Source organism: Gavia stellata, chromosome 19 (assembly GCF_030936135.1).
Source record: "Gavia stellata isolate bGavSte3 chromosome 19, bGavSte3.hap2, whole genome shotgun sequence".
Lineage (NCBI taxonomy): Eukaryota > Metazoa > Chordata > Aves > Gaviiformes > Gaviidae > Gavia > Gavia stellata.
The window spans coordinates 16,736,650-16,749,362 of record NC_082612.1 but is presented as its reverse complement, the minus strand read 5'-3'; the positions used below and the strand labels follow the sequence as shown (position 1 = coordinate 16,749,362).

Sequence of the window (12,713 nt, the reverse complement as noted above, 5' to 3'; positions counted from 1 at the left end):
AGCAATTAATGAGACAGCAAAAGGAGTTGAGGAAGAATTAAGGACATATTCTACCCTTACTCAATGAGACTAAGTAAAGGACTAAAAATTACCATTACTGAGTTTTCAAGCAGTGTGTTAAGCAAGTAAGGCAACTGTAATCTTTTGAGACTTCTGAGTAAAAGCTGGGAGATGAGGCGTAAAACAATGGAGGAACAAATACATGGTTAATATAAAGATGAAGGACTATTTGCAAATGAACTTTTTACAGAGTGGAATATTGTTGTAGTAGTTGTCAAAAGACAGGATAGGTGTCATTGGAAGCTTTCTATTTTGGAAATTCAGTAGCAACCTTTGGAAAGGTATGAGCCTATAAGCTCCTGCAATGAAAAAATAACTTTTCTCCCAGAAAAAAAATATGCAGGAATGCTGTGCACATGGAATAACTGAGAAATAATAGAATAAGTTAGTAGCTTTCCAGAAACGCTGTGAAAGAAGCAACCGAGACACTTGACTAGCTCTTTCCCTGTCAAAGTCCCCTCCCTGTACCTTACCCAAGTTTTACACCAAACAGACATTAACATAATAAGTATTTAAAAAAATTCTTCAGTGTGACTTTTTAAAAAGCTAGAGCACAGTAGCTACTTGGCTTCCAGCAGCTCTGATCCTTCAGGTATTTCTAGCAATGCTCCTTTTTACCTGTATACATGCTTCAGATAGTGGCTACAGTGGGCACTGACGTCCCCTGGTGGTGTGAGCTTTTACAAGCTGTCTCCTTTCAGAACATGGCTATTACATGGATGAAAAGATACCTGAAATCAAGCATAAGTAAGTAGATTCTGATTCTTCGTGAGCTCAAACAAGAATTGCCTTTTCAGTACAAGCCTTAAAATAGTGAAAGCATAAACTCGTACTAGTTATACTTAAGATCCCCTTCTTTCATGAAGAGGACGGTTGTATTCATGTGTCCGTCACACTCTTAAATGACTGTAGCAGTAAATCAAATTGAAAGAAGGCAAACAGTTTAAATAAAATCTTTAATTGCTTATTTACAACAAAGGCAATGACTTGGCAAATTGAAAATGATGATTTGCACTTTCCCACTAACTTCAGCTACAGCAAGTACACAGTCAACTATAAAAGAGGCAGCCTAGTGAGTAAGGCGCAATATTTACATCACACTAGTACTGCAAGAAAAGCACTTAAGATGAATTTACTGTGACAGCCAGAAGTTAAACATTTAAATGCTAACAATGCTGAAAAAGAAACTTCAGATGTCACTTAAAAGGTCAGTGCTCTAGGGTTGGGGTTTTTTTCTCAGATTGCAAACATGCAATAGCAGTAAAAATCTGGCAATGGGATAAAAACAATGCCCCTCTGATTTTGTCAGTTTTTGCAAAATAACATTTTTATGCAAGTGTACTACTCCTTGGTCTGAAACCTAATGCCAGTAGTAACTCCAGTATTAGACTAGCTACTTAGTTTTACCTTAGCAAAGGTCTTTTCTGAGGTGGTGGTGGTGGGAAATCAACTATTACATTTGAATCCAGGCTATACTAGAAGCATAATACAATAATCACACACACAAATTTATGAATACAAATTGCCACAGACACATTGTCAAGATATCCTGCTTTAACAGCTTAAAAAAATTTAAGTGTTAAAGAATTTATTGCAGCTCAAAATAAAAAAAAACAGTTTTGTTTTCTACTCCCTTTTTGACATCCTTTATTCCACCCCCTCTTTGTCTTGTAAGGTAGCAACCCTTATTCTTATTTTAGGAGGATAGGAAAAAAGTAGTCAAGTGTAAAGTATTAATCCAAAACCTATCATCCTGGCTGTCTCTTCTGAATGTAAAAGAGTTACAAATTATGAGCTACAAGAACAACAGATACACCAACCATATGTTCTGGGCATGGAATTTTATAGTGAGGCCTGTAGGGAATGCTTGCTTTGTATAGATTCTTTACTGATGCTCCGTAATAGTTGTCTTCATGAAGGGGTTTTACTGAGCTATGCAGGGAAGGGAAGAAGACGGCAGCTGTATAGAAGTTACCATTTTGTCCACACTCCGTTCAGCATCGGGGTACAGAAGTTACCATCGTTAAGATGACAAACAAAGCTAATCCAAACACTTTTTGCTACTGCCCTCCTTACATTACATTCTTGAAATTAAGTTTTCCCATTGCTAGTAGTACTTACACATCATCTTTAGAAGAGCAGAGTATTTTTTCAAATGTTTCTTTTGTATTAATGAAAGTCAGTGTAATTTTGACACAACGTGTAAGTGTTTAGCAGTTTAAGAAGTTGATTCTTAAATTTATGCAGAAACCTTTCCAGTGTGCGTGGTTTATATTCATGGGGTACTCGCGGATACTCACATCCATCATAGATCCAGAATTCAGGTGTCGGTTAGAGCCATATTCTCTTCCTCTCTGCGCAGGAGCTTTTCCAAGCTGTTCATCACAAACAGCACTCGTTAACAGAACATGCGTGCCAAGTACAAAACAGACTCCTTAACATGTTCAAAGAAAAGGCGAGTCTAACTTTCATCCAAAGCTTTCTCTGATAACTTACGCTCTAGTTGGGGTGACTCCTCAGCATCTCGAACAGCCAAAGTGTTATAAATACCATCAACTGCAGGGGCTGTCGTCGGTGTTGTGAGAGGTGTCACAGTGTGTCCAAACCCCTGATAATGACCCATGGGTGAAGACGGCATTGAAGAAGCATCAGAAATTGGGTCTTGAGTAGATGAAGACAGTAAACTTGTATGCTCGTTTTGTTCATGATCCTCAGCAAAAAACATTTTCCTTGGCTGGCCCAAAACTGTCCTTCCTAGAATTAGGCCAAATGAAAATATTTTTTAATACTTCCAGCACCATACCAAGGGATTTGAACACATCAACTCTAAAATAGGCATGTTGAATTAGAAGATGAGTCTTTGTTTTAGAACAGTTTTACATGGGCATTGTTAGCTTTAATAAATAAAACAATGTCTTTCCATTCAAAAAAAAACACACCAACAAAAAAGACATCCCTCTCTTCTACCTAACACACCTGAAACTTACCCTGAAATTCACCTATTTAAAAGAAAAATTAAAACCTAGACTCTAAATCAGTCAGGAGCACTGGAAAGAGCAAAGTGCCAGGTAAACCATGGAATCCTCTAAGGATGCAGCTGCCACTGATTTGGTAGGGAATGTTCTCAAGGTACTATAGAGATGGATAATAGTGTCAAATGAAGCTGGAAATACAAATGCCATTAACAGATCATGCAAATTTGTCTCCTACTTACCAACATTTCGAACCTGTTCTGATATATCTGCCCTTATATCAGAAATATCCCACATTGCAAGAAAAGAGTCGAAGCACGACCCTTCTTCAGCTTCTTGAACATAGGGTTTATAGGAAAAACTGTAGTGATGTGCGATAGCAGCCAGGAACATCTCAACACAAATGATAAAATCCTGCAACGAGAGAGAGATTGACTTATGCATAACTGGAGAAAAATAGTACCTGGGTTTCTTCTGCAACTGAAAGACTGCAATTCCCTTGGGATACTGACATCGGCTACTTTTCCATCACGGGCAGGACATTCCTGGCAGGCTTCAGAGAGCCACGTTTACTACATACACATCAGAATCAGTCCTTGCCTGAGGGACTGACTTGCTGGAAGCCAATATTCAACAAGCAGCAGCAGCTCTACAATGAATTCTTGCAAGAAATGCAAGGATATCCAACGGAAGTATTTAACTGCGGCATGTTCCTTCTGCCCAACGCATGGATATAGAACTGTTGAACATAAAACTCGGGGTGACTGGCTGAAACTTTGCCCAACTTACGATAAATTCAGTACTAATCTAGCCTGTGTTAATTAAAGTGAGTATGACAATATTTGCTCGAGATCAGCTTACATAGAGCCATTCCTCCTCAGAAGTAATTGTGGGCTCCTACCTGTAGACCCGTAGCCACAGCTTCCACACTTTGCCATTCCCAGGTGTGTTTCTCAGAAATAACGCCAACTTTCACCAACAATGCAATAAGCACAGCTTGCCTAAAAAGATTATTTTTTATTATTATTATCGTAACAGTAGTGCCAAAAAAACTGCAAGCAAATCTGGTAAACGGGGCCTGTTCATATGTGTACATGTGTTAAGTACATAGGAAGAATCTTACAAAAAACTTACTTTTTTGTATGTTTAGATTTTAAGGGGAGGAAAACTGACTTAGGAAAAGATGTCACTCATCCATGGTCCTAAAGACCAACCGAGAACAGGCCCAAAGACGAATTTGTTGTTCCAGTTAGTTATTAGAAGTTGCTTCTCTTCCAGGGTATTACTGCAGCGCATAGAGTAATGTTCAGACAGTCAAATGTGCTCACTCATTAGCAGCTAAGTGTGAGCAACACTTAAATAGTAATTTATAGTGCACTCACGGTAACTTATTTTGAAAAAGTTAACGTCATTTTTTTTACTTTAAAAAGTAAAAAAAAAAATACCATTTTTTTGTTTTGAAGTAACTGCAAGTGAAGATTATAAAATAAATTACATTCTTGAGAATCACCTTACAAAATAGCAAGTCTAAAAAATAATCTCAAGTGAACAAGACTGCTCTCTCCAATGTACTAGTACCCTCTTCCCCTCACAGCACTCCACTATGATTATGGGTAGATTTTTGAAGGCCTCTAACCTCAGTAACAAATCCAGCCTTTTTAGCTCTTGTATGATCCACCCTGAGAGCAAGAAGTAATGAGTAAATAAATCACTCACCAGAAAGAAACAAAAACTACCATCTTCACACAAAGGAACTTGCCAACAGGTTGGATGGGGTTCAGTTCTTCACGTAGTACTTTATAAAACAGCACCAGACAATACATAGCAAACTAACAAGGAAAAGAAAATGAAGAAAAGCTTTTAAATACGTGTTTCTTTTGTGAGCGAGTTGTTTTACAGCATCTCTTCAGTTAAAAAAATGTATCACAGTACGATACAAATTTTAAAAGCTATCTATTTTAGAAAAGAGGCTCTGGATTTATGGAATCTTTGCCTTACTGTTTTAAAGCAGACTGAAATTGTCTTTCTGAAATGCATGATATTGGCAAACAGAGACCGAGGTCAGCTATCTACACACAAAAGCAAAGATAGGAAGGTCCCATAAAACCTTTTCAATGCCAAGCATTGAAAATGGCATAAAAAGCACGTGTTTCTGTTAAGAACGCCTCACACGTTGCCTCTTTAGGAGAGAGGAGGCAATGAATGCAATCTCAACAAGTTTCCTACTAATGACAACCATGAGCAACCGAACTGCTGTATAGCCAAACCTAAGGAATTGGTCTCCCCTTTTCACACACATTCTCCTAGCCTCTTACTACTAAGTTTCTTTAAGCGATCATGTCAACCAGGACATGCAGAAGTATGTGCTGCTGCCGCTCCTTCCGCGACAGTCACCCATCAAACACAGGGGTGGCCGTAAGAGGAGGACACCTGTTCCAGATGGGACGTCATGCTGTTCTGACTCCTGCTGCTGTCGCCAAGAGAAGTAAGAAGCGTGGGGGCTAGAAGGCAAAGCAGCACGGAGCCAGAGCCACTGCTCTCTCCTCTTGCAGTAGGTCATGTGCAATGTGCCCAGGGTGAAGCAGAAAATGATTCCTCTGCATTCCCAGCAAGCCACTAAATGCAATCCCTGACCTCCAAAATGAAACTTTCAAGGCTAGGGGCTGACATCTTACCCTCAGCCTGACATCATCGGGCAGCGGAACCAACAAGACAAGTTGTTAGGCAGACCAGAATCTCAGAGCTGCATGCACCGTTTCCATTTTTTCCTGTCACCACCAGCTTTGTAAAACAGTATTTTTAACATAGCCACTGCTGATTCTTTGTATGTGTGCTGGGAAGAAGCTACGGGGGTGAGTGAAGTCACGTCTTCTGCAGAGGGGCAGGTCTGCAGCTCTAACGTGCCAGGGCCATGCCACTTCACCCATCAAATAGTTTGAGGTAGAGAGGTGGGACACTTCATTGCTTTATGGAGCTTCATAGTAAAAATAATAAAAGGTTTAGATTATCTGTTGTCCCAGTGTTTTGCATATATAGTCTTTAACAGATAGTAACTTTGACTTACAGTGGGAAATGTTCTACCCATAAGAATTACCAGACATTAACCCAATTACTGTCAATAGTTCACATACAAGATTCACATAATACTAACACAATGACTTAAAAGGCCAAAAAGATGTACTCGATACTCACTAGCTGTGACATGTTGTTAAGTATAACCAAGTAAGTCCAAGCATTGTTGAAGCTGAAGTTTCCTTCATCATACACCCCCACTAGTTCACAAATTCTGAAAGAATTTTTAGTTAATCACTATGTAGTAAAAGATTGCTTTCTTGAAGTGCTAAATCTTCATTACATCAATCAACTGTTAGAATCCAAAATCTCTTTTGGTACTCAAACATAGGCATTGGGGCATCTGCACAAGAATCCGTCTCCAACAGCATATGGCATTGGAAGTTCATACTGTATTTTCCATAATAAAAATAGTGTTTGAATGCAGGTTTAACATACCCCATTGCTGAATGAATTCAACAGTTAAAACATCTTTTTTTTTTAGCTGTTTTGCTTTTAACTGTTAGAACACATACAGCTAATATAAATATTTATATGGTCATTCTTTGTGAGTAGCAACTTTTTCCACTGTGCCACAGAATTAACAGTAATGACCACCAATACAAAGTTCATGAAATTAAGCTTTCAGCATCAACATGCTTAACTGCCTCCTATTCCTTTACAACAACAGGTTATATGGTATGTATGAAGGCACACGGTCAGGCTTGTCACATGCAAAGTTTAATAAAATTTTAAAAGTTACAGGAAACCTGACTTTAAAAATACCCAATTGTTGAAGCCAATGAGAAAAGGGAGGAGGAAAAAAAGACTTTAAAAATTAAGCGATCATGAAAACCTCCTCCCCACATAAACAGTACTTCACATTCTCTCCCAGTGCTTTCAGCAGCAGGCATTAAGTATTTTATTATTTCAATTCTGCAAATAGTCCTTTGCTATGGAGAAGTCATAAAGAAATCATAGGTCGATGCAAATTGCCAGGACCCATTTAGCATGTAACACAAGGAGTCCACTTTCAAACTGTCTTGATACAATACAAAGGGCATGAAAATTCTTTCCAGTGTAACTCAAAATTACATCCTGAAGATCAGTATTAATTATTTTTAAGCGTACTTACAAAGCAATAATGGTAGTAAATGGTCTGACAACAGTGTACTGCAAAACACCCAGTTTACATCTAAATAATAAAACTCTGCAAGAGAAACACAAAATTCATTGTACAGGAATTTAAAGACAATTCACTTATGGAAGTTTCCTGTTCTCAGTAGTTTCACTAAACTACATTTTTATTTCATGGTAATTTCAAATTCTGCTTCCAGGACTTCAGATGCTATAGTGTATATATACGCAATACACAGAAGACCTAGACTTTTACAGGATACTAAGAGGAAATACTCAATGATTCACTTCTTTTAGCTGTGGAAAGCTTCTGGCTGGGCTAAACAAAGAGAATGCAATTCTCACTGTATTTGAAGATGTTTAAGAATGACTTACATTCACAGTTTGTCTTTAACATTTTAAACAGCTTTATCAAAATCTCTTAAGAGAGATGCTTATCAGATTAAGCATGCAGAAACAAACAGTTCAGGGGTCCTTCACCTGTGGAAGTAAGAGCAACAGGCTATCTGGTCTACCAGTGATTCTACACGAGGTTTCTGGCAAATATTATGTGACAGCAAAGGAAGCAAATTCAAGGAGATCTTTTTCCAACATTTTTCAAAAATAAGGACGTTTCCTTCAGCACCACCTGAGTCAATGCACATTAGTGACTAAGTGTGATTTACAGGACATTTTACAGCTAGATGGAAACATGTTCACAGCTGCTTTCAGTAGGGGCTCATAGTTGATAAACAAGATCTGTGCAAACCGTAAACTGACTCTGCCAAGCAACAACAGTTATACTACTAAATTTGAAAACAAAACATTTGTATCTGATTACACAGCTTAAAATTTTAAGATGTCATCATATACTCACTCTCCCATAGCCCACGACGGACAACAACATAGAGGCGGCAGATGTCTCTGCTGATCTTTCGCTTCTATTATTAATACGAGGTTTGGATACCGGTTGGTTAGATAATTTGAAAGAAAAACCATAAAGTTATAGATGACATAAGCTTCATAGCATTCTCGACATGTATCCACATATATTGCAATGTTGGGGTATTTCAAAGCTATCCACTGTAAGAAGAGAGGTACACAAAAGGTTACATGCAAGAAAGACAAAAGCAATTCCAATGACAACACTGGCTGGCTAGTTCATTAGACAGCAGGCTCTAATTAAACAGGGCTTGAAACATTTGGCTAATAAGAGTACGATGCTACAGCTAGAAAATAACGTTCTGTAAAAACACAAGCAAAACTTCAGACTGTATCTCCGCTGCTTCAAATGGAAGCATGCTTCAAGCACTGCACAAGAGATGCTCTGTATCTTTGACCACATGATTCAGTCTTTCATTTAAAAGTGACTAAGGCGATGGTTCCCTACACATAACCTACTCCTGTCAGGAAGAGACAAGATAGAACCTTTTCCTGAAATTCACATGCTCATTACCAACATAGGTTTGAGAACTAAGTTTTTAGTCCCTCAGTATAAAGTTGATTTCTTTTGGTATCTAATGTGAAAATGTTTGTTCTGGCATGTTTGCAAAATATAGAAGAAAGCAGCAGATTAGTCTTAAAGTGGTAGTCATCCCTCTGAACCAGAATTTCAGACAGAAAAGTGATTTTTTTGCAAAACTGTGATTATGGATCAGCTTGTCAAAGCTTTCGATTTTTGAGTATCTGCTGTTGCACTGTTCAGTGCATCCTGTCCTACTGTGGGGTTTTTTTGGTTTGGTTTGGGTTTTTTTTTGCGGGCGGCGAGTTAAATAGAGGCAGGTCTTTTGAGTTTACTTTGCTTCCCTAGGTTGTAGCAGAGTGAATATTGTTCCTTCTCTGACCTTCTTATTAGAACTACAGGAAGATACTTCACATCCTCATCACAGTTAAGAAATACTGAAGATGACAGATGCTCCAACACCTATGTGGAAGATGTAATACTGCATCTGAGAATAAAGTATTTGAATCTGAGAAGAGAACTTCCTGTTCAGCTCAGATTAAGCACTCTAGGAGGATACCATATATGCAGCAAAGGCTATAAGATCCAGGAGTCTGGGGGGAAAGATTTCAGTATGTCAGAAATGTCCCTGAATGCCTGGCTAGAGCTCATTTAATTAGCAGGTAATTTTCTTCCAAAGGAAAATTCTGTACTTGAAATTGAAATACCAGCCCGAGGTAGTTGATAGTCCCCATAGGAAACAGACAATGTTGTTTTTCTTCCCGACTCTCCTTCACTCTCAGATACTCTAAATCCCAGTCTTTCAAAAAATAAGACAAGGAGAACATACATACAGGTGACACTTCATGAACACTGAAGAGATGGGAGAAAAATCAAAGGAAAAGTTCCTGGAAAGCTGTCTTTTATGGGGGAAACAGAAGTATTTGCAATGTCAAGAGGTGATGACAACATGTAAACACACATCCTATACATTCCACAGATTTAGTATGTTGCTTAGCTCTGGGTGAAATCATCTCCACAGGTGACGTACTGACACGAACCATATCTGGTGTGGCCAGTAGGCTCTATCACATAAAAGTATTCACAATTGGATATTTTGTGGGATCTTACCCTTTGCCCCCTGAAGCAAAAAGGAAGAATTTCAGCAATAAGCATAACTTGGGAAAGGATTTTAGTACTAAGCCTAACTCAGAAAAGAAAGGTAAGGCACTGAATTTTGAGACAGTACTTGGATCAGTCTGGTTTCCAGTTCAGCTGTTACTGAAGATGGAAGAACCAAAAGAAGGCTCTTGTCGTACCCCTTTCCATATCCGTCATAAACGATACTCAAGGACAGGGTTAAGAAGGGTTAGCAAAAGCGATCCCACAAGCTCCACAAGAAGAATGTAATGTCACTAGGACTACGCTTCTGACGTACTCCATAAAAAGGAACACCCAGAAGTTTCTAGGACTACGACTCTCCATGCAGCATAGTTTCTGCTAACTGTGACGCTGTTTTCCCTCACTCCCACAGAAAACAGAATTTTATTGAGCTGTTAACAGTAAGAGAACACTTACACTGTCTAAACTGTAAATCGGCACCATCCATAGAATCCTGTTACAATAACAAAAGAACATTTAATATTACTAAAAGTATTTTTAGTCTGAATTAAATTCAACATTTGTAGCACAGGTAAAATGTGAAATGTTACCTTATTATTGGTTTCTGTAATTCAGGTTGAGTATAATGGACCAAGTGCTGTAGAATTCCCCAGAGAGATATTGGTATAGTCATTAGTAGAAATATCCCAGCGATGAACCATGCCTTGGTATGAATTCCAACCTTGCCAAGAAAAAGAAGAATGCAAGATCAAAGTTTCAGTATTAATACTTCAAAGTTTTACTGTTATAGCAAGAAAAATAATTTAACTTTTTTTTTTATTGTGAATAAAGTTTTAAGATGGTCATTAAGTACATATCCCAATATTAAGTTTAGTTTTTCTAACTCTCCTTTTCAAATACGCAAAATCCCAAAGTCTCCTCTGCAATCTGTTGATGTGGCTTAGACTAAAACTTAAAAACTCAAAAGAAGAAAGATAAGAAATCTTGCAGACCCAAACAAAAACATCACTAATAAACATAAAATGTTCTACAAAAACATAGTTATGCTCACTATTTAATTTACTAAAAGCCACAATGGATTCCTTGCTTTAGGTCTGGAACTTGTCTCAGTTCAGTGCTTCTTTAGAAACTTTCTGAAAGCTTGTGGATTTAAGGTATTTTTAGCTTGAAAATTCCAACTAGTAATCAATTTCAACTAGTTTCATTTAACAATCTGAAATAGATATGCATGTATATAGATAAATATATAACGTCTGCTAAAACATAGTGCCACAATTTAAAACCAAAGCTCTCTGAAAAATAACTACATTAATAATCCTAAGTACCAAAAACCGAGAAACGTAGCAGACTCTTCTCAAAGAGTTTTTTTGTTGAGAATGTCTTCTCTGATCCCCTACTGTATATCAACATCCCACGTCTTCCATTCCTTTCCAGTTCAAAGATCACTTCTGAGTAGTTTCTCTACCAGTATCAGATTTAATGACTTTGAAATTTCTGCTACCGCTTCGATATAAACATCCATTATGCTGAATATACAAAGGCATCAGAAGAGGGTTTCAAAATTGGAAATTTAAAATACACTCAAGAGAGATTTTGCTGTCATTAAGTGCTTAAAATTATACCACGGAAAAGTTTACCTCCAGTGGAACAAGCCTGTATTAAACTGTACAATATATATGTTAAGGTTAAAATCTGACATTTTGTTAGAAAAGTAATGCTATCGCATGTGTGCGTAATTCATACACTACCGTCATGACATACTATGGTGCCACCAGCATGAAAGGGAAGCTTTTCTATCTACTATCTCACAGTTCTCCCTGATCAGACAGAATTACCTGAAATCATAGAATGGTTTGGGTTGGAAGGGACCTTAAAGACCATCTGGTTCCAACCCCCCTGCCATGGGCAGGGACACCTTCCACTAGACCAGGCTGCTCAAAGCCCCGTCCAAGCTGGCCTTGAACGCTGCCAGGGAAGCGTTAGACGAGGTTACGAATGCCAGTGTTACTACCAGGTGTCAAAACTTGAGCTCTGGGCCGACCAGCGGCAGAGCTCCAGGGGTGCTCCTACAGAGAGTGACTCCAGTTCCTCCCGCACCGTTACCAACCGTTCGAACACCAACAGTATTGAACCGGAAGGAGAAAGACATCCCCTGTTCCGTCTCGTCTCTTGCTGTACCAGCCCGACGAACGCGCACCGCAGAACTTCTCCAGCTTCTCTTTTCCCCCGTGGGTCTTCCCCCGGGGCTGAAGCGCGCTGCCAACTACCTCAGAGGAGCGAAGCCGCCCCGCAGCCGACGGGCCCGGGCTGACAGCCCCCCCCGGGCCCCGCCGCGCCCCGGCCCGGCCCTCACCTCCAGCTTCTGCAGCTCCCAGACGCAGAGCGGCACCACCACCAGCAGCCCCACGATGTACAGCAGCACCACCAGCGGCCGGATCCACCGCCGCCAGTTCCCGCAGGTGCACGGCATGGCCGCGCCGACGCCGCCCCGCCGGCTACAGCGGCGCCGACACTCCTCACACCGACTCCGGGGCCCGCGGCGCCTCAGCGGGCCGGCGCCGGGCCCGGCAGCTCCCGCGGGCCGCGCATCACAGGCGGGGCCGCCCGCGCACCCCGCCGGCTCCCATCAGCCGCCGGCTCGGCTCCGCGCCGCGCCCCACCGCCCTCCTCAGCCCGGCTGACCCCCGCCCGCCCCTACTTGCCGCGGGGCGCCCGGCGCTGCCCTGGCCCGGCCCGGCCCGGCTCGGCGCGGCACCGCCCCGCGCACACACCCCCGCGGCACTTCCGCCTGGCAGCGCTTCCGGCTGCCCCGCCCCAACCTCAGCGACCGCGCCGATTGGCTTCTCGCCCTGCCTATCGCGGTTGCCCCGCCTACCGCGGGCCGCTGGGAGCGCGGCCAGCGCCTGGGACAACGGTCGATAACACAGTGGCCATGCCCTCCCCGGAAGGGT

The 12,713-nt window shown here is 40.7% G+C and overlaps 1 protein-coding gene across 1 annotated transcript; it reads right to left on the bottom strand.

Moving 5' to 3' along the window:
• Positions 1-1,014: 1,014 nt before the first annotated feature.
• TMEM184C (transmembrane protein 184C) lies at positions 1,015-12,232 on the bottom strand. The gene is made up of 11 exons (XM_059826878.1): positions 12,116-12,232; positions 10,353-10,483; positions 10,219-10,255; positions 8,077-8,282; positions 7,219-7,293; positions 6,225-6,318; positions 4,749-4,861; positions 3,934-4,033; positions 3,275-3,446; positions 2,557-2,814; positions 1,015-2,435 (listed from the first exon to the last, which is right to left on the bottom strand). Exons 1-11 carry the CDS (start codon positions 12,230-12,232, stop codon positions 2,392-2,394), a joined length of 1,347 nt encoding a protein of 448 aa, XP_059682861.1. The 3' UTR covers positions 1,015-2,391.
• Between the last annotated feature and the right edge of the window lie 481 nt (positions 12,233-12,713).

Excerpts from the sequence above, each read along its gene's own strand:
- TMEM184C (XM_059826878.1), bottom strand. The coding sequence starts at position 12,232 with ATGCCGTGCACCTGCGGGAACTGGCGGCGGTGGATCCGGCCGCTGGTG. Across the intron at positions 4,862-6,224 it reads TTAACAACATGTCACAGCTA|TTTGCTATGTATTGTCTGGT; the intron begins GTGAGTATCGAG and ends TTTCCTTGTTAG. Across the intron at positions 3,447-3,933 it reads CTGTGGCTACGGGTCTACAG|GATTTTATCATTTGTGTTGA; the intron begins GTAGGAGCCCAC and ends CTCTCGTTGCAG.